A 20,888-nucleotide genomic window follows, 5' to 3' on the forward strand; every position below is an offset into this window, starting at 1 on the left:
ATAAGGAAAACCCAACGATATTGATATGTATTGGATTTATTATTGAATTTCATTCGGATCTATTTAGGGTTTTTGATGGCAGACACGTCCTGGGTCCAGTGGGGCCAGGTCTTGACTTCCTTGAAGAGCTTTTTGCCGGGGCTGCCGGTGGCGAAGAGCTGCTTGTGGCCCACCAGCTTGTAATCCGGAGACAGGTGGCCCAGCTCCACACCACACTCGATCAGCGCCTGCGTTGCCGTCAGAGACTCCGGTGTTGGCTCGTCAACTGTAAAACAAATTAAACAGCTGCCTTACTCCCGACGGAATCAGGGGCCGTACCACGAAATCGTTTTGAGACTCAAACAATCGTACGAGAATGCCACGTCTTACTCTAACAAACGAGAAATTACGTTGTTAGAGCAGGACGCGGCATCCTCATTCGATTGTTTGAGTCTCAAAATTGTTTCGTCGTATGCCTTTTTTTTTTTTGAGGTGGGAAAATGCATTACGCATCCCCCGCCCCCTCGGGGGAAGGGGCAGGTGTATGTCGGACTTCCTCCGGATCACCGGAGATTTACCGACTAAAACCCCCCCATGCCCTCGTCAACGCTACACGCGAAGGAGCGGGATCGTTATCGCACCGCGTCTTCCGCAGCGCTTGCCGCTTCCGGCACCACATCTTCGTAGTATGCCTACAGAATCGAATCAACTCAATCTTAACAGATTTTGGCATTTACGACATCTAAAAGATCGCACTCAGCTTTTCAGTTTTCCCACATCTGACAGCTACAATAGCGCACGATCTTTGGCTCGGCTCAATTTGGAACTAATCAGACTCATAAATCAAAATCGTATTAGTTTAGGGAGTAACCGCCGTACTCACAGACATTTAATTATGATTAACCTTCAATTTAATGAATAGTTTAACAGCTGATAATGTATGGGGCTTATGTCAAAATTTTGAATTAATTACATTTAAGTAATAAATGTTCCACTCTGAGTGCGGCAGTAAGACTGTCTCAAAACTCGTGCACTCATAAACTCTTAATAAGCCGGCCCCTAGACGAGCAATTTTTATTGTCAATATCACGCTACAATTTTATTGAACAGTTTATTTAACAATTAGATTGAAGGCGCGCGATGTTCAATATCAATCCTAGACGGTCAATAATATTACGCAATACGTGATATTCACAATAAAATCGTCTAGGGGCCGGCTAAGAACGCTCTCGTAATAGAGATCAAAACCGTTCAAATGTTGAACCAGCCTTTCCCAAAGTGGGCAGTAACGCCCCCTTGTGGGCGCTTAAGATCTGAAGGGGGGCGGTGTGGGACCCAGAAAAAAATGGCGGCGTTGTGTAGAGGCTTGGGGGTGATTTATTTCATCAGGGTGCATTTTAAATTGAAACAATGAGGGCGCTAAAATATAATTTGTTCTTAAAGTGGGCGGTAGACAATATAAGTTTGGGAACATAATTATGTGTTAAACGAATGTATCCGTTTGGGAGTTACGATGCCACGTACAGACACGTAATAAATAATTGTCGAACTTAGGTCTCTCAGTGTACGTCGAGGATTGAAATAACATTATCATTGATATTTTCAAAGTGGATTTTATTAGTCACTAGATGACCCGGTGAACTTCGTAACACTTTTCTCCTAACATAAACCTTTCCTGTAAGTACTTCCACGTATATGTCAAGACTAAAATAAGCAAAATCTGCTAAACCGTTCTCGAGTTTTAGGGCGACCAACAAAATTTAAAATTTATTTTTATTTACATATTATTATATAGATTTAACAGGATTTAACCAACAAAATAAGATCAGACTGTTGAATGTTGACTAAATCTCTAAGGTCAATCCTCAGATCTAGATGGAAATTAAGCCCTGGTTAACTTTAATCGAGACCATGCAAGTAGGACTATAATGGCTACAGCACGAAGGCAAAAGCACTTAAGAGAGTTATAAGTAATTTGGGATCGTTGTTAACGAATAGTTATATTTACAAATCTAATTTTAGATTTTTGTGTAAATAATTTATTTTATCCTTTGTTTTGCCCTTTGTATTCCATTCGCAAATAAGATGTTTACAGGCATCCAATTAGTAAATTGTACAAAAAGAACAAAGGGCTTTTACAGGAGTTTTAGTCTAAATCAAAACAAATATTTTATACGTGGGAGAGCCATGCTTCGGCACTAATGGGCCGGCTCGACCGGATAAATACCACGTTCTCACAGAAAATCGGCGTGAAACAGCGCTTGCGCTGTGTTTCGCCGAGTGAGTGAGTTTACCGGAGGCCCAATCCCCTAACCCCTACCCTATTCCCTTCCCTACCCTCAACTATTCCCTTCCCTTCACTTCCCTACCCTCCCGTATTACCCTATTCCCTCTTAAAAGGCCGGCAACGCACTTGCAGCTCTTCTGATGCTGCGAGTGTCCATGGGCGACGGAAGTTGCTTTCCATCAGGTGACCCGTTTGCTCGTTTGCCCCCTTATTTCATAAAAAAAAAATACTACTAGCATAACAATGCGCATTTACAAGTACAAAATATTAGCACATAAGTTAAATTGGCCTTAGCGTCAAATAGTATTTTTTTTAATTAATCCTTCAATTTTTTATTGGGGTTTCTCCAAATTTTTTTAGGGGTGAAATTCGGAAGAATGTATTTACAGAGCTTACATCGAAAGAGGAACATGTATGCCAAATTTCAAATTTCTAGCTGTACCTAAGAGGGCTACTAATTACTAAACCAAAAAATCAAACATCGTCCTTCTCTCTTCACACTCACGCCCGTCTTTCATATGTCAGGTGAAAAAGGACGACGCGGAATCATCGCCAAGTTAGTTTTACTATGAATAAAAGACGAATTAAAATGATTATGAAAAAAGTATTTTGAGCTTTAAGTTTTATCAACCTTTTTAGATATTAAAAAATATTAAAGAAAAGATAGCAAACTTTGAAGATCCAAGCAAAAATGTGTTTAAAACAAGGTTTTTTGTAAAAAAAAAACTATCGAGTATTTTTTCAGTAATCGTGTTTTCGTCTTGAACATTAATAATTAATATTCATGAACTGAAGTTACTTGTGTAAAAAATCAGTTTTCAAGACCATACAGATTTTGAGATCTAGGTTTAAGTAGGTAGTCAAGTTAGGGTCAGGTCAGGTGCATTTTGGCCAGTGCGTCAATCTGTCAAATGTCAGTCAAACAGCTTTACCTTTTCTATTATTATTCCTATAATTATTGTTACAAGTTTACACCAAAAATATATTTTGTTTGTCTCTAAACACAAAATGAAAATCAAATCTACCTCAAAGATCGGCTCTTTTGGAAACATAAACAAAAAGACAAAAGTTAAAATTGATTAGCTGATTTCGTTTAATTACGGCATAATATTGACTTCAGAGTACAACCGCTGAATAAGTGAATTCTTCTAAATCCCGGAAATACGATACACAACTTGTTAAGTTGTGTTAAGATACACAACTTGGTAAAAGGCATAGAATTAGAACGTTAGAAAAGGCATTCCATACAATCGTCAGCGCGAAAATGTGTCACCCTCGAAATGAGTGAGCTCACTCATCTGAGAGCAGTGTGCCTTAGGACGCGGTGACAGCCGGACGTGGTTAATTCATTGATTACCGCGTTGTTTTTCGCTATATTTCGCTCCAGAATGCCGTCGTGTGCCTTCCGACAGTGCAGTAACAACACGGCGAATACAAATAAAGCCAAAGGTGTAATATTTCACACGTAATTACTAAGATTTTATTAATATTTAAATTATTGTCTTCCATTTTAAGAGAAAAATCAAAGCGAAGCGTAAAATGAGCGAAAGAGAAAGTAGTATATGATATTACTGTAAGACAAAAAAGGACGACAATATTTTCTCGATTCGATTAAAGCGTAAAATGAGCGAAAGAGAAATTAGTATATGCAACTACTGTAAGACAAAAAAGGACGACAATATTTTCTCGATACACATTTTGCATGCAAAAACATTGCTACAGTTTTGACAGCATACGTCGTATCTAAGTATTTTGATATCGTTGGTAAAAGTTACGAGTTGTGCCAAGTTTTACCAAGAACCTATGAAAGTTTTACCAATAACTTCTTATATTAAGAAAATTACTAATAACGACGAGTAGATTTAAGAGCTCGCTTGGGGCCTGTTTCACCACTTTCTGATAAAGTGCCTAATAGGCATTCACAACTTATTTGGCAGATTCTCCATACTTGATCTGTCAAGTTAGTCGGATAGTCTTATCAGGAAGTGGTGAAGCAGCAAAGACTTTTAAAGCACTGGATTACTAAATGTGTGCGTTACCCCAGCCAGCGGGGCTAAAATGGTCACATTTAGCAATTCCTCTCAATCAATTCAGCAAATGAATTGTCAAAACTGTCGAACTGACAAATGTCAAATCAGTACAAAAATACATAATTGCATTTTGCGATTTTAGAAAAATGAATCATATTATGATTCATATCATGATTCTTCAAAGCGACCATTTTAGCCCCGCAGATCACACATCAGACAGAACGCACACTCTTTCTTATGAGACGATCACCCTTGGAAATAATTTTTTTGTTGGTTCGACCGCGGCACCGACCACAGATTTATTAAAGGTTAGCTAAACTTTCTGATCGTTGCCACTATAACGACCGCAATCGACACAAATTAAAAAAAATGCCACTATAATATGACCTAAGTTAGAGGTTAACTTAATTTACTTAGTAACTATCGCATCGGATAGGCATGCTATAAGTCAGCACTGTTATAATATCAATCCAAGATCACAGAACGTCCATTATTGCGCACACAATTGGCCAGTATAGAATAACCCCAGAGTAACTTTAAAATTTACTTTTTTTATTAATTTACTTTGAAATTCGATGTTAGTATTACCGTTGAAGTTTCCCATGAAGGATATGGCGATGGAGCGGTCGTCGTAGCCGGGCGTGTGGTTGCCGGCGCGCAGCCAGCCGCCGCCCTCGTAGATGTTGCCGTTGCCGCCCACCACGAACCTGACAAAAAAATATATATTATCATAATATTAATATATATATATATATATATATATATATATATATATATATATATATATATATATATATATATATATATATATATATATATATATATATATATATATATATACATATATAACACTTTTCGTTAGATCAAACTGTAACTACACGAAATAAATCTTGAAATTATTTAGTTTTTCTTAATAAAACAAAATTAATACAAATTCCCAAGCGTTGTTCAGTTCACGCAGGTCTTTTGGATTTGGAACAAAAAATATTTACTTTTTTGTCGTGTACTTGTTTGTTTGAGCAAGCTTTGGTAAATTGGCGGGGGGTTCGCTTGCTGGAACTTCTTCGGGAATATTTAGAATGGACCCTATATTTCTCGATAGTAGTCGAGGTAAATTCGACTCTAAACGTCGTTTATGTGCGGCTCGGCTAGCTGTATTGCTAGTTTTTTTTAGGAGATTGCTTCTAAATTTGTTAGCTGGCGTGTTTGGATGTTTTACTTCTAGATAGAGAATCATATAATTAGAATCGGAAACAATATCATCTTGGTCAGAATACACGCAGACGTAATATTCATTTTCAGAAGGTTGCTCGGCCTATAATGGCTCTATTTCACACTCATCAATCATCATCTTCAGCAATAGTAATTAAGTACCGCTCAAGCTCTTCATCATTACATAATGTCATTATGAACTAAAAATAATGCATAAATAAAATACGTGAACAAAAAAAATACCTACGTAAATAGTAACAGGGGTGTCGCATCACCCCACACATACCTGCAGAACGAAATTGACGCGTGCTGCTGCCACCACGCAACGGCTACTGATGAATTACAGTAAAACAAAAGAATACAAATAATGCTAGACCAAGATAGCCAATAATTTTCGAGAAATCGGCGCGTGATTGCTTGCGTGGGGTGTTGGGGCACCCCTGTTACCATCCTAGGGTTAAGAGGGAATAGGATAATAGGGGAGGGTAGGGATGGGAAGGGAAGGGAAAAAGGGAGGATAGGGAAGGGAATTGGGCCTCCGGTAAACTCACTCACTCGGTGAACCACAGCGCAAGCGCTGTTTCACGCCGGCTTTCTGTGAGAACGTGGTATTTCTCCGGTCGAGCCGGCCCATTCGTGCCGAAGCATGGCTCTCTCACGTATACATGATTGTATAATATGATTGTATTGTATAAGAGTATTATATTAACCCATCAAACCCCAAGCGGCATCCGGCTGCCGCATAATAATTTAAAATCTACTGTGTCTGCGATTCCCATGACCGAGGTAAAATAGATTTAGATACCTTACCATTTTACGAATGAATAAGTACTTATGTGAACTATCTGAAAAATTGTTTGATATTATGCTGATCCAGCCCTACTCTGTTATTTGATCGGTCAAGTCAAATGTGGGCTGCACATAACCCGACCAAATACCCGAGTCAAACCGCCATGATAATAATAGAGTGCCAGAAGATAATATTTGCAGATAATATTACCTAAATAGCTTCCTATGTGAAGTCAATAAAGTGATGTATATTCCATAGGCGGATAAGTATATGAAAGTGAAATTTCTTAATCGACGTATGAGAGAAATTTTATAGCAATGTAAAACGTGACGGCCTTTTTTCGTTTATGATCCATCTTTGTTTTGTTCATACATTTCAGCAGAATCTTCTAGAATACAAAAAAAGGGGAATGCGAAAAACATTCCATGACTTCGTAAAAAGTCAATGAGGGTTTTGTAGCGCTATGTAGCCGTAGGGTCTATCGTGTCAATGGGCATTGTCCAAAAAAAATCACATGTACTTTTTATATTTTTTTTCGTAAAAATAGGGTATTTTAAGAATATAAAATAAATAATTTTGAAATTCATTGGCTAGTTTTTTCTCAATAAATTTTTAAAGTTTCGCTCTGACGTCATCATCGGCGGCCAATAGACCTCTGCAGTATGTTTTAAATTTCCTTTCAATCTTATTTATAATGGCTGGTTCGTCAAATGCAAGTTCTCATTATGTGAAAGCTGATACGAGAAGCTTACCAAAAGTTCGAAACGTAATGTTGGTCGAATTTATTGCTAACTAGCTGTTGCCCGCGACTTCGTCCGCGTGGACTTCAGTTTATAGCGCGCGATGTCAACAAAATTGGTGTCAAAAGCTTTTATAAAAAAACCCTGGTACCCCTTAAATCAATACAGCTGTGCAGTGTGCACACAATAAGTATTTCATTTTTTTATATTAAACTTTATATTTTATGCCAAATTTTAAAGCTTATTTAGCCCTCCAATTACACAACTTTACCCATAAACTATTTATCATTGATAGATTTAAGGTTACGTCACTGCACAGATAAAGTACTGAGTTATTTAATACCGTAGAATAGATATAACAATCGAAAAAAATCGAAACTTAAAAAGATGATACCACGTCTTATAGAAAGACTTTTGAGCAAGCGTCAGCGCGATGTAGAAGACGCACGGCACCATCTATTATGAATTGTTGGAACTAACTTAATTTGAACAAATTTACGCATTTTCACCCCCTTACAACCCTTTTTCCAGTAAAAAAGTAGCCTATGTCCTTTCTCAGGCTTTAGACTATCTGTATACAAAATTTCATTACAATCGGTTCGGAAGTTTTGGCGTTTGGCGTGAAAGCGAGACTGACAGACAGACAGACAGACAGAGATACTTTTGGCGTTTGGCGTGAAAGCGAGACTGACAGACAGACAGACAGACAGAGATACTTTCGCATTTATAATATTAGTATAGATTATGTGCACACTGCATAGCTGTTTTTGGGTATTTTGATTAATTAAGGGCCGCGCTACACCGGAAGCACTTACCAGGGTTTTAAAAAGTTTTTAAATTTGACACAAATTTTGTTGACACCGCGCGCTATAAACTAAAGTCCACGCAGACGATGTCGCGGGCAACAGCTAGTAATATTATATACAGGGTGTAACAAAAATAAGTGATAATACTTTAGGGTGTGTACGTGTTCCTTGTAGAGATTTCACTGTGAAAGTAGAAGCGCTGAAAGACGAAATTTTTTTTTCTCTTTTGTATGGGCAAGGGCCCGAGCGTCACGAGTTTCCCCATACAAAAGTGAAAAAATTTTTTGGTCTTTCAGCGCTGCTACTTTCACAGTAAACTCTCTATAAGGAACACATACACACCCTAAAGTATTATCACTTATTTTTGTTACACCTTGTATAGTATGGATAGTATGGATTAGAAATGCAGTAGGAGTTCTACATAAGATAAGATTGATTATTATTATACCAAGTGATAATATTATTAAACATAATATTCTAACGTATTAAAAATTATAAACAAAAACATACTAACTAATAAGTATGATTAGTTCTATGTTACAATAAAGTAAAAAATAAAACGCCATCTGTTGAATCGTATTAGAACTAAAATGTTCATTCCATCGATATATTTCTGGATTTTTTATAATATTATACATAAAATATGTTTAAGATTTTTGAAATTTTATTTTAACACACATCCAAGACCCAGGAACATTGAAAACTTTTTGTTCCGCCTGCGGGACTCGAACCCAGGACCCCCGGGATGAGCGCTGGCCACGCGCAATGCGAATTCATTTTCATCGATATTTTCATGGAAATAAGATATTTTCCCACATCAAAATGTAGCCTATGTCCTTTCTCAGACTCTAGAATAACTGTATACAAAATTTCATTGCAATCGGTTCAGTAGTTTTGGCGTGAAAGCAAGACAGACAGACAGACAGACAGACAGACAGACAGACAGACAGACAGACAGACAGAGATACTTTCGCATTTATAATATTAAGTATGGATTTAACGCCATTGAAGGTCAAACTAAGGTTAAACATATTTGTTTAAAAATATAAGTAACTAATGGGTATTTTTTTCGTTTATATACAGAAAAACGATCACTGACCTTATTCCTCGAAATGTTTTTGTAATGAGCAAAATTAAAAAAAAATGGACAATCCCCATTGTCGTGTGAAACACCTGTTATATCATATATGCCACGAAATAGCTTCCACATGTCACGATATAACTGTCTTATGTCTGTCTGACACGTTTGACACGAAAGACCCTACCGTATCTTTGGTGGCAAATTATTATATATCGAAAACCCTCATTACCTATTCGGTCAGTTATAATGTCACACGATTTTTGTGAATTTAATGATCTAATTATAAAAATTCGGCAAAAAATTTCGGCACTTCTTACATACGTGTACCATTACACAATTTATTTTTAACATGCTTTTGTTAGCTTGGGCTGTATGTATCTCCAGTAGTCTAATTAATTCAAAAAGTGCATACGTTTTAGGAGCCAATGACAATGCAATAGTTTGTGAAAATTTTTGAAAACAAAGGTTGTTGTTGTTCGTTTTTTTGGAACGAAGTTCCTCATCGGGCATTGCAAAAGGGGGCTAGACGGAAAAACTTGTAACGACACTTTTTTATTAGTGCCTGCCTATTAAGTGCAGAGGGCGTTGATAGTATTCCTGAGCATCAACTAGTCTATGGTGTTTTTGAGAATGAACAGCGACACCTACCGGACGTTTAAATAAATTTTATTACAATTCCACAAAACTGTCGTTAGTATTCCTGGGCGTCAACTAGATGGCTTTTTTTTATAACTTCGTTCCATCCCGGTGTCTCTTGACGCCTCTCAAACTATACTATTACAAACTTATACATATAGTATTTTTATAAACTTATCACAATTAAAAATACTTGGATATTAAATGATACCAAACACGGCATATTTATCTTTTATATATATTTATATATTCTTTTTTTTTTACTCTGTATGTTTAGTCCGCTAGAGGGCGCCACATTAGATTTTATGAAACCCCATATATAGACTTTAACCAGCGGACAATTAAGACGCTTCTAATGATATATCATTTGTCGAATTCTGGTAAGTAGTTTAGAAGTTACGAGGGAACGGATGAACATACATACATAGCGTGTCAAAATCATAACCCTCCTTTTGCTTTGCCGTATTCGGGTAAAAACTAAAAAATTATATAACTGTTTTATTCTATCGTGTAACACTTACGAGACAGCCAAGTCCGGGTACTCCAGCTGCTCCATGTGCCAGTTTTGCATGCTGCGGACCACCTCCTCACAGCGGATATCGGTCATGCAGGTCGGGGAGACCGCGTGCTGGATGATCACCAGCTCCACCGGTCGGATGAGGTACTTCACCCGGGTCGGCGGGAGACCGTCCCATTCATCCTTCGTTATTATGTGCGGGCATTCTGTAAGGGAGAATTCAGATGATCAATCTCCTAGCGAACTCTGCTATCCTGGTCCTTCGGTATATGGATTCCGAAGGACCAGGATAGCAGAGTTCGCTGGATATGGATCCATACTAAACTCAAAGGTGACTGACTGACTGATTGACGTGATCTATCAACGCACAGCCCAAACCACTGGGCTGAAATTTGGCATGCAGATAGATGTTATGACGTAGGCATCCGCTAAGAAAGGATTTTGATACATTCCAACCATAAGGGGTTCAAATAGGGGATGAAAGTTTGCATATAATAATACTTCTTAACTCGAGCGAAGCTGCGGGCAAAAGCTCGTAATATTATAAATGCGAAAGTGTGCCTGTCTGTCTGTTACCTCTTTATACCCAAACTGCTGAAACGATTTTGCTGAAATTTGGTATGGAGATACTTTGAATCCCGGGAAAGGACATAGGATACTTTTTATTCCAGAAAAATGTACGGTTCATGCGCGATAAACGAGTTCTCTCGCGAAAAAAATACTAACTTCCTAATATTGTATATGTAGTATACTCGTATTATATGTAAATATTATATTGCAAAAGTCTGGCTGTTACCACTTACGCGTAAATGGCTAAAGCGAGATGGAATTTGGTATGGAGATACTTTGAAAGATGGCTAAGATTTAGTTACAGAAGTTTTAGTTTTTGTTACGGAAAAATTATTCCTACCAAAGTCGAAACCCTTTATCACGCGACTAGGGATTATTTTGAAAGAAATTATATTATTATTTAATTAATTAGATTTTGAAATGTAATCAAATTAAATTTACCTTTCAAAATCTAATTATTTAATTAATTAGATTTTGAAAGGTAATTTGGATGGTTATTATTTATTATTGAATTTGAATACAAAATTAACTGATTGCGATCTCGTTATTTCTGGATAAATGTGATAAACCCATCTGACGATTAATTTTGTGGATGAAATTGATGTTTTAGGTAAACCTATATAAACCGTCCAAATGTTGGTTTCCCAGTTAGCTAGTAAACTATACAACGATACAATGTTTAATCGCGACTCGTGATTTTGAAATTATATTGTAATCTAAGTATACTTCTATATCTATACCTACTAATAATATTATAAATGCGAAAGTGTGTCTGTCTGACTTTACGACTTAAATTTTCACGCAACGGAGTTGCGGGCGTCCTCTAGTTGGTAATAAATTAATATTATTTTCATTAAAGTGTATGTCAGTCTGTCAGTTGACTCTTCACGACCAAACCGCTGAACCTATTTGGCTGAAATTTGGCATAGAGATACTGTGAGTCCCGGGAAAAGACATAGGATACTTTTTGTCCCGGGAAAATGTACGGTTCCCGCGCGATAAATAATTTTGGCGCAACGGATGACAGGCGCCAAAAAATTTACGTGAAAATAATAATAGACCTGGATCCCAGAAGGATAAGACATAACTTACTCTCTGATGGATGAAACCATAGGTTATTAGTAGTGCGTCGTGTACTTAGAATACCTGCGAATTTGTATTTTTTTTTTTAATGAAATAAGGGGGCAAACGAGCAAACGGGTCACCTGATGGAAAGCAACTACCGTCGCCCATGGACACTCGCAACATCAGAAGAGCTGCAGGTGCGTTGCCGGCCTTTTAAGAGGGAATAGGTAAGGGGTGGGTAGGAAAGGAAAGTTAATAGGGTAGGGTAGGGAAGGGAATAGGGTAGGGGATTGGGCCTTCGGTAAACTCACTCACTCGGCGAAACACAGCGCAAGCGCTGTTTCACGCCGGTTTTCTGTGAGAACGTGGTATTTCTCCGGTCGAGCCGGCCCATTCGTGCCGAAGCATGGCTCTCCCACGTATTATAGCTCTAAGTGTGACACCTCATACTATTTACTATACCTGCAGGCTGCCTATATTATTTATTTGCGTTGCAGACTGGTTTTCCTGAAGATATACGAGTATTGTGTACAATAATATTGCACATTATCCTCGTACTACGTTTCGATATATTACGACGATGTTTTATATAAATATGTGTTTTGTGTGTTCTTGATTTTTGAGATTTAGATAATAATTTTGTCTGTCTTAGTAAACCTGTTGTACCCGGTTTGTGAAGTTTTCATTGATTTTTTTTTCACTAGCGCTTTTGGTGTCCTTAGACCAAAATAACAAATCGACAACGATAAATACAAACTCCTATTAAAAAACCTTAGAAGCATGTTATGTAATTTATGATTGTGATTTTACTGCCGCACTCAGAGACCAACATTAATTAGTTTAACCGTAAATTAATGAATATTTTGACATTAGCCCCATATAACGTTATCTGTCAAACTTTTCATTAAATTGAAGTTTTATAATCATCATTAAAATAATGTCTCTGAGACCTGAGTGCGGCAGCTAATGATATTTGTTGTCAAATTAAAGCTTTTCAAGCTACGAATAATAAAAACTAAGGAAAGGTAACTCCGTCAAAAAACATGCTCCACAAATCACAACACTTGTCAAAAAAGTGTACCTTAAGTACACATTTCAATACATTTGCAATATTTAGGTGGCCTTGAGCGGTACTAGGCTGACGTTACATGACAGATCAAAAGGAACCAAATTTAAAACGGTTAGTATGGGAACATGGGCGTACCCAGCTTCTGGGCCAGGGGGGAGCAGGGGGAGCAAGTCTTGAAAACTACAAATAATAAAATTAAGATTCCTTAATTTTATTATTTGTAGTTTTCAAGACAACATGGATTATCCTGGGTCTGAGGGGTTAATATAAGTATTTATTCTCCATCCATTAATAGAGTAGACTATTATTAGAGTTATTCATTACTTTAATTTAATCTACTCTGTATAATGCTTGTGACCTTTTGATACGTTTTAGATAAGTTGTATAAATTATGGCCAATATCATTAATTATAATTCTTGTTATTATTAAATTTATTATCTGAACGTTGGTATTTAATTTTAGCTAGTTATGATAACCCGGATTAAATGTTTTGTTTCTTACGTTATATTAATAACACGATAAATTTGAATAAGTTACTCAATTTTATATTTATATCTAGATTTCAAAGTGTTTTCCCTTATTTCCTTTTAAATATCGCAACAATTCCACAGTTTCCTTTATTTTTTGTAATAGTGGTGACTAGGCAAAAGTATTTTTTTTTACCACATCGAAATAAGAGTATGTACAGACTACAGTGTCAGCATAGATCTAAACACCGTCCACTTACTTTTATTTTATTTTAGCGTACATCAAGGGTTTTACTTATGAAAGTTATTTTACCTACATAACATAACAGTAATATAGAAACTTACTTTTTTAAAGAAACTTCTATAAATAACTAATGGAATATGGTTGATGCAGTATTCTTCTTGTCTTCAACAAAATTAATTTCGTGGAAGTAAAGATCACCAAATAATATGTCAAAAAAAACATTGAAATAATGGAAAATTTTACCGTTATAAAAATTTTGTAACACGCCTTCTTTCATGTTCTTTTTTTTACATTAGTCGCAAAATAATAAGATAGATTTTCTATGCATCTTCCCTACTATGCTTTTTAGTAGACCCAGGCTGCAGGCAGCAGTGGTCGTAGATTTAAATGGTATAATAACGTATTTTAAATACTGCGATTATTATGAACAGTTATTAGCACTTACCGCAGTAAACAAAAACCCAGGCCAGTGAGAATGTATACAAAAACGTGAATAAATTCATAATGAACTTGACTCTACGGCTGTTGTACCAAGACTGGTAAGTGGTACGTAACAGGTTATTTTACATATGTGCACTATTCTTGTTTATTTACCAGATAACTTGTTATACAGGGTCTAACAAAACTAAGTGATAATACTTCAGGGTGTGTATGTGTTCGTTATACAGAGTGTAACAAAACTAAGTGATACTTTGGGGTGTGTATGAGTCCCCTGTATAGAGTTAACTGTGAAAGTAGCAGCGCTGAAAAAGGATTTTTTTAGGGAGGGAAAAAGAGGGAAACCGGGAAACGCATGGCATTAACAGCACTAATCACAAAAAAAATTGTTAACTCTATGTAAGGAACACGCACACACACCCTAAATTATTATCACTTAGTTTTATTACACCCTGCATAGAGTTCACTGTGTAAGTGGTAGCGCTGAAAGAGCAATTTTCAGGGTTCCGTAGTTTGTGATTAATTGTATGGGCAAGTGCCTCAGCGTTATGAGTTCTACCATGAAAAAGTTAAAAAAAGTTACTCTTTCAGCGCTCCCACTTTCACAGTTAACTTTATACACGGGGAGGTACATACGCCCTAAAGTATAATCACTTTGTGTCTACGCCCAACGCGAGACATCACTAGCGCGACCATCCCATCACTAGCGCGTCGATCCCAACTCTTGCGCTTCCGCCTCCGCGCCGCCATCTTGTCAACCAATCGAACCTCAAGAAGATATTTTCAATAAGTGTAAATCTTACATATTAACATATGAATAAAAGTTGTGATTTTACTTGTAGACTGGTTTTGTGTGCAAATTAGTGTTTCTACATAAATCACGCTTCCTAAGAATAAACACTTTGTTTTGTTACAACCTGTATAATAATATAGGAGCGATGTCCGAAGAAACGTAGCAACCTGAATAGGTACGCTTAGAATACGTGTCAGAAGTGAGAATCCGAATTTAATAGTTACAGGTACAATAATAATATCATACATATTACATATTAAAAAACAAGGTAAAACAATATTCTTAAAATTATCTAAAAAGTATGAAATAATCCTTACTCTTCGTTAGTCCCTTTTCCATTTTCGTAATCATTTTATTAAATTAAGATTATATCCTATACAACACCATAAGAATTTTGAAAATCGGTCCTCTGACAGAGAAATAATCATCGAAAAACATCTGTTTAGATGCAATTATCATGAAAAGTAGCAAAAATTGGGTCATAATGTGATGACCCATGGTATAATTAGGTTGTGGTGATGATGATTAATCAAATTGATATATTGGCTTATGCTTTCAGTTGTTTGCACAACGCCTAAATCCTCGAACCTGTATCTATACGGATTTCAAAAGTTCTGTTCGGTACCTTCGGAACCAGGGTATAACCTGGTGCAAAATCTTACTTTTTGGTAAAATGTACCTCGAATACTTCAGAAAAAATCGAAATCACTATATGTTTTCAAACAAATTTCAAGGAGTCCCCTCGATTCCTCATAGATCCCATCATCAGACCGCCAGTTTTCTGAACATGGTACAAAATTCAAATTAAACCCTATTCAACAACAAAAAAATATGAAAATCGGTCTACAAACAGCGAAGTTATGGTTGAACATACAAAAAAATATATTATATATTTTTATCCGAACATAGAACCTCCTCGTTTTTGGAAGTCGGTAAAAAATTACGACGGTTTTCAAACAGCGACTGTTTAAAAACCATCGTCAAATTTTGTTAAGTAAATTAACGACCCCCCGGATTTAACCCATTGTCACCAAATTGTAGATTTTTAATGAAATACATGACCTAATAAGAATTAACAAGGAAGCCTACAACGGCTAAAATGGTAACTTTTAGCAATTCCTCTCAATCAATTCAGCGACGATATTACGAGCAATATCGTCGGTGATTCATCTAATTTTGTAAAATAACGTCCTACGTCAACGGCAATACAATTCATTAGCAGATTCATAATTGAAACTGTATTGCCATTCTGAAAAACATAAAAACGATGACATAAAAACGACGACATGACCGGTTTTTTTCTACATTTATTTATGATTTTATGAATGATCCACGAAATATTTGATATAATTGTTATATTTTATGTATTAAACTGTACATTTATTGTATATTTGTTCATTAAAATCATTTTATAACTAAAAACAAAATGTTGTTTAATAATTTCACTATAATCTTCAAATATCGTTATATTTTCGTAACGTTATTGCCGCAAGGGCATCTATGCCCATATAACAATATGAAAATTTAACCGATACTTGAAATTATTAATTATATGGAAACATAATATGGTGATTTTGATTTAAAGAGAAGTATCCTAAGCATATGCTACCAAAAAGTAAGATTTTGCACCAAGGTATGCTATGGTTCTGAAGATACTAAGAGAACTCCGGATTTCTTATAGATAAAAGTTTGGGGGTTCCGGCGTTGTTTTACGAAGAAAGTATATTATTATGCTACTATGTAAATTACATTCATCATCATCATCATCACTACCATCACACCACAGACCAATTATACATAAGACTCTTGAATCCCATAAAAACAGCGTGTCTGCAGTTTTTAGTTCTCATCTGAACGATAGATGGCGTTGAGTGTATCAAATTAGCCTAACAAATAAAAAATACAATAAATAAATGCACCATCTAGTAGTATTTTAAAACACGTTCACAAAATGCAAAATTCTCCCAAAGATGTCGCTGATTAATTTTAATCGGAAATGACATTTATTAAAGCTTTCTTAACTCTTTTAGTTTTTGGCTCTTTTAAAATATCTTATATATTTTTTTATAAATATAGATACTAAAAAAATGATTTTTTTTATTCCGTCGGCTTCGAACCCGCGACTCCCGGCTTGAGCTACCAATGCGCTCATACTAAAAACAAAATAAATTAAATATTTAAGGCGGGCTATATGTAGCTTCACTCTGCATCCTCTATCAGTTGTATCACGGGGAGTGCTCTGAGGAATTGTTCGGAATCATACCTCCTGCAACTTTTTGCCATCGCCCCACGCGAAAAATATACTTACCATCCTCATCACCTTGATGAGTGGCAGTCTTTCACCGTGCATTTTTCGCGTAACTTTCTGCCGCGCACTGTAAAACTCTGGAACGAACTATCACCAGCAGTATTTCCGGACCTATACGACCTGCAAACCTTCAAGAAGAGAGCGTATTCCCTCTTAAAAGGCCGGCAACGCACCTGCAGCTCTTCTGATGTTGCGAGTGTCCTTGGGCGACGGTAGTTGCTTTCCATCAGGTGACTCACGACTCACAAAATTACGCTCGTTTAGCCTCACCCTAAGGGTTCCTTGTTGACTACGGAACCCTAAAATATGCGTCATACCGATTTTTTTTTATGAAATAAGGGGGCAAACGAGCAAACGGGTCACGGCTCACGGATCACTGAATAATTAAATTAATCAACAATCTTGCGCGTAAATCAATAGTACGAGCACACCCGCGTGCACTGTGCAGTGTTCGCTGTAAATAAGATCAAGTATGACATGTCCGTGTTCGCGTGGAATGGCGCGTAATTTCAAACGCGGTACAAGACGGTAAGTATAGATGTCCGCATCTAGCACAGTAAAATTTAATACAGACAGACAGACGGCCTGACAGACTACGTTCCTTGTTGACTACGGAACCCTAAAAAGTAGGTAAGCACAAATCTTGCGAAAAAACTTTGGTGCTCGAAGTTGGGCTTTGAGTGAGATTTCGTGCGTCTACTAACATGAACGGAAGGTATCGCGTCGAACTGGCATCGTTGCATATCAAAAATTACCGTTAAAAATATCAGTATTAATAACGTTATTTTTATACCTATAGGCATCTAAAAATATTACCCACAGACTTCTATGAATATAAACGAAATGTGTCGCGTCGAACTGGCAACGTCGCATACCAGAAAATAACGATATTTTTACCGGTAATAATAACAGCATTTTTTAAACTATATAATTAAATGTTGATTTGAAGGTTGAGTGACGACGGAGACAATATACCACTAAAATAACCCTTAGGGTGGGTTGCACCATAACTGTAACTTAAACTATAACTACAACGCAAAATCTTTGGTTAAAGTCAATAATGGACGCCTTATTTAACGATAACCATAACCGCTCAAACTTATATTGAAAAGTTTTCGTGAAAATAATAATTATTGTGACCGTAATGAATAATAATCGTAACTATGGCGCACAGTTTTGTCATAGCAAATATTTTTTTCCTGTAGATTTTTACGGATAAGTCATTCATTTTTTATACTCTCAACTCCATTAACTGTAGCCTTAACAAAAGAAAAAAACGGAAATTCAGACATCCGTCAAATTCTGTGGTCAAAGTTAAGGTAAAAGTTAAGTTAGCCATAACTGTAAATATAACCACGGCTCTGGTGCAACCCACTCTTAATTTTTTTTTCGACTATTAATTCATGTTTTTTTTAACTGCCGATTCTGGCTATTACAAAGTGAGGTCATTTGAAAAAAAAAGTTAAATACCCGCGAAAAAATATTACCTCATTCTACTCCTATCTATTTACAATGGCGAGCGGGAAATGAAATAACAACGGTCGTCGCAGCCGATACCAATATTGTGATGTGCGACGAGCTACCTCACGCGTTAACCACACTGATGACCAGCGATAGGCTGATAATGAAAACATAGCATTCTAATGGCAGATTTGCGTTCTGAACGAGTTCGGGCAGATCAGTAATTAAAAGGGGCCAGAAACAATATGAGGATGAATAATATAATAACGAAGTCGTTCTAATTTAACCTACACATTTTGTTACTTTTCGAACGTTTGATTTCGACGGAGGGTGCTTTACTCTCCGATATCTTCTTTTTTAAGAGTGATAAGTTATTTAAGTGAAAATAATTGCGAAATTATTTTAACCGCTACACATTTAGTTTTCGAGTGATATTTGTATTCTATGCGTGGGCTTGGGCCTCCGAGCCCTCCTTTCCTGAAAATAGTTGCTTAAAACTAAATTGCGTCGCGTCGGAAGTGTTAAGCAGCCTCTACACGTTGGCCGTGTTTGCCGAACAGAAGAGGACGGCGCTATACTAAAAAAAGAGATTGAATTATTTGCGTCTTTCTTTCTAATTCTGGTATTATATAGCGCCGTCCCCTTCTGTTCGGCAAACACGGCCAACGTGTAGAGCGGCCTTTGCGTTTTGCCCCCCCCCCTCCCCCCCTTCCCCCCGCTCCAAGAATCGGTTGCTTAAAACAAAAACGGCTTCGTGTCGTTAGTGTTGCGTTTTTTTTCTCATGTTTTAAGAAAATACTAAGTTACTTATTTGATGTGAATATCTCAAGGAAAACAACACATTCAGTTTTTGTGTGAGGTTTAATTACTATGCGGGGGGCTTTGCCCCCCGAACCCCCCTACTTGGGGGGCTCCGCCCCCCCTTCCCCCCGCTCCAAGAATCGGTTGCTTAAAACAAAAACGGCTTTGCGTCGTTAGCGTTGCGTTTTTTTCTCATGTTTTAAGAAAATACTAAGTTACTTATTTGATGTGAATATCTCAAGGAAAACAACACATTCAGTTTTCGTGTGAGGTTTAATTAGTATGCGGGGGGCTTTGCCCCCTGAACCCCCCTACTTGCGGGGCTCCGCCCCCCCCTTGCCGCCGCTCCAAGAATCGGTTGCTTGAAACAAAAACGGCTTCGCGTCGTTAGTATTGCGTTTTTTTCTCATGTTTTAAGAAAATACTAAGTTACTTATTTGATGTGAATATCTCAAGGAAAACAACACATTCAGTTTTTGTGTGAGGTTTAATTACTATGCGGGGGGGCTTCGCCCCTCGAACCCCCATACTTGGGGGGCTCCGCCCCCCCTTCCCCCCACTCCAAGAATCGGTTGCTTAAAACTAAAACGGCTTCGCGTCGTTAGTATTGCGTTTTTTTCTCATGTTTTAAGAAAATACTAAGTTACTTATTTGATGTGAATATCTCAAGGAAAACAACACATTCAGTTTTCGTGTGAGGTTTAATTACTATGCGGGGGGCTTCGCTCCCCGAACCCCCCTACTTGGGGGGCTCCGCCCCCCTTCCCCCCGCTCCAAGAATCGGTTGCTCAAAACAAAAACGGCTTCGCGTCGTTAGTATTGCGTTTTTTTTCTCATGTTTTAAGAAAATACTAAGTTACTTATTTGATGTGAATATCTCAAGGAAAACAACACATTCAGTTTTCGTGTGAGGTTTAATTACTATGCGGGGGCTTCGCTCCCCGAACCCCCCTACTTGGGGGGCTGCACCCCCCCTTCCCCCCGCTCCATGAATCGGTTGCTTAAAACAAAACGGCTTCGCGTCGTTAGTGTTGCGTTTTTTTCTCATGTTTTAAGAAAATACTAAGTTACTTATTTGATGTGAATATCTCAAGGAAAACAACACATTCAGTTTTTGTGTGAGGTTTATTTACTATGCGGGGTGCTCCGCCCCCCCTTCCCCCGCTCCAAGAATCGGTTGCTTAAAACAAAACGGCTTCGCGTCGTTAGTGTTGCGTTTTTGTATGATGTTTTAAGAAAATACTAAGTTATTGATTTGATGTGAATATCTCAAGAAAAACAATACATTCAGTTTTCGCGTGAGGTTTGATTACTATGCGGGCTTCGCCCAAAACAAAATGGCGTCGTATGTTGCATTACAATTCTCATTTTTGAGAAACGGTCATTGTCTGTTGATGATTCTAATCGAAAAAGAGTCAAATCTGATGAATATTCATATCAAAACTGGTCATCCTATTTGTAAAAACTCACATAATTAGTAAAAATACTAAAATGCAGAATATTATTGTTTAGTGAAACAAAGTTCACCGGGTCATCTAGTATTAATATAATAAAAGTTACTTGAAAATTGTATCCTACCAAGAAGCTCCGTAA

At 37.1% G+C, this 20,888-nt stretch overlaps 1 protein-coding gene across 1 annotated transcript; it reads right to left on the reverse strand.

Moving 5' to 3' along the window:
* Window positions 1–20: 20 nt before the first annotated feature.
* Window positions 21–14,081, reverse strand: LOC121727219 (peptidoglycan recognition protein-like). Its single transcript, XM_042114925.1, has 4 exons — window positions 13,940–14,081; window positions 10,083–10,284; window positions 4,885–5,003; window positions 21–265 (listed from the first exon to the last, which is right to left on the reverse strand). The coding sequence occupies exons 1-4, from the start codon at window positions 13,995–13,997 to the stop codon at window positions 60–62; spliced, it is 585 nt and encodes a 194-aa protein (XP_041970859.1). The 5' UTR covers window positions 13,998–14,081; the 3' UTR covers window positions 21–59.
* Window positions 14,082–20,888: the final 6,807 nt, after the last annotated feature.

This window comes from Aricia agestis, chromosome 5, assembly GCF_905147365.1.
Source record: "Aricia agestis chromosome 5, ilAriAges1.1, whole genome shotgun sequence".
NCBI lineage: Eukaryota > Metazoa > Arthropoda > Insecta > Lepidoptera > Lycaenidae > Aricia > Aricia agestis.

What these genes read in the sequence shown, in the direction of transcription:
- LOC121727219 (XM_042114925.1), bottom strand. Translation starts at nt 13,997, where the DNA reads ATGAATTTATTCACGTTTTTGTATACATTCTCACTGGCCTGGGTTTTT. An exon ending in CTGGGTTTTTGTTTACTGCG is followed by an intron (nt 10,285 to 13,939) that starts GTAAGTGCTAAT and finishes TCTCCCTTACAG; the next exon opens with AATGCCCGCACATAATAACG. An exon ending in TACCCGGACTTGGCTGTCTC is followed by an intron (nt 5,004 to 10,082) that starts GTAAGTGTTACA and finishes TTTTTTTGTCAG; the next exon opens with GTTCGTGGTGGGCGGCAACG.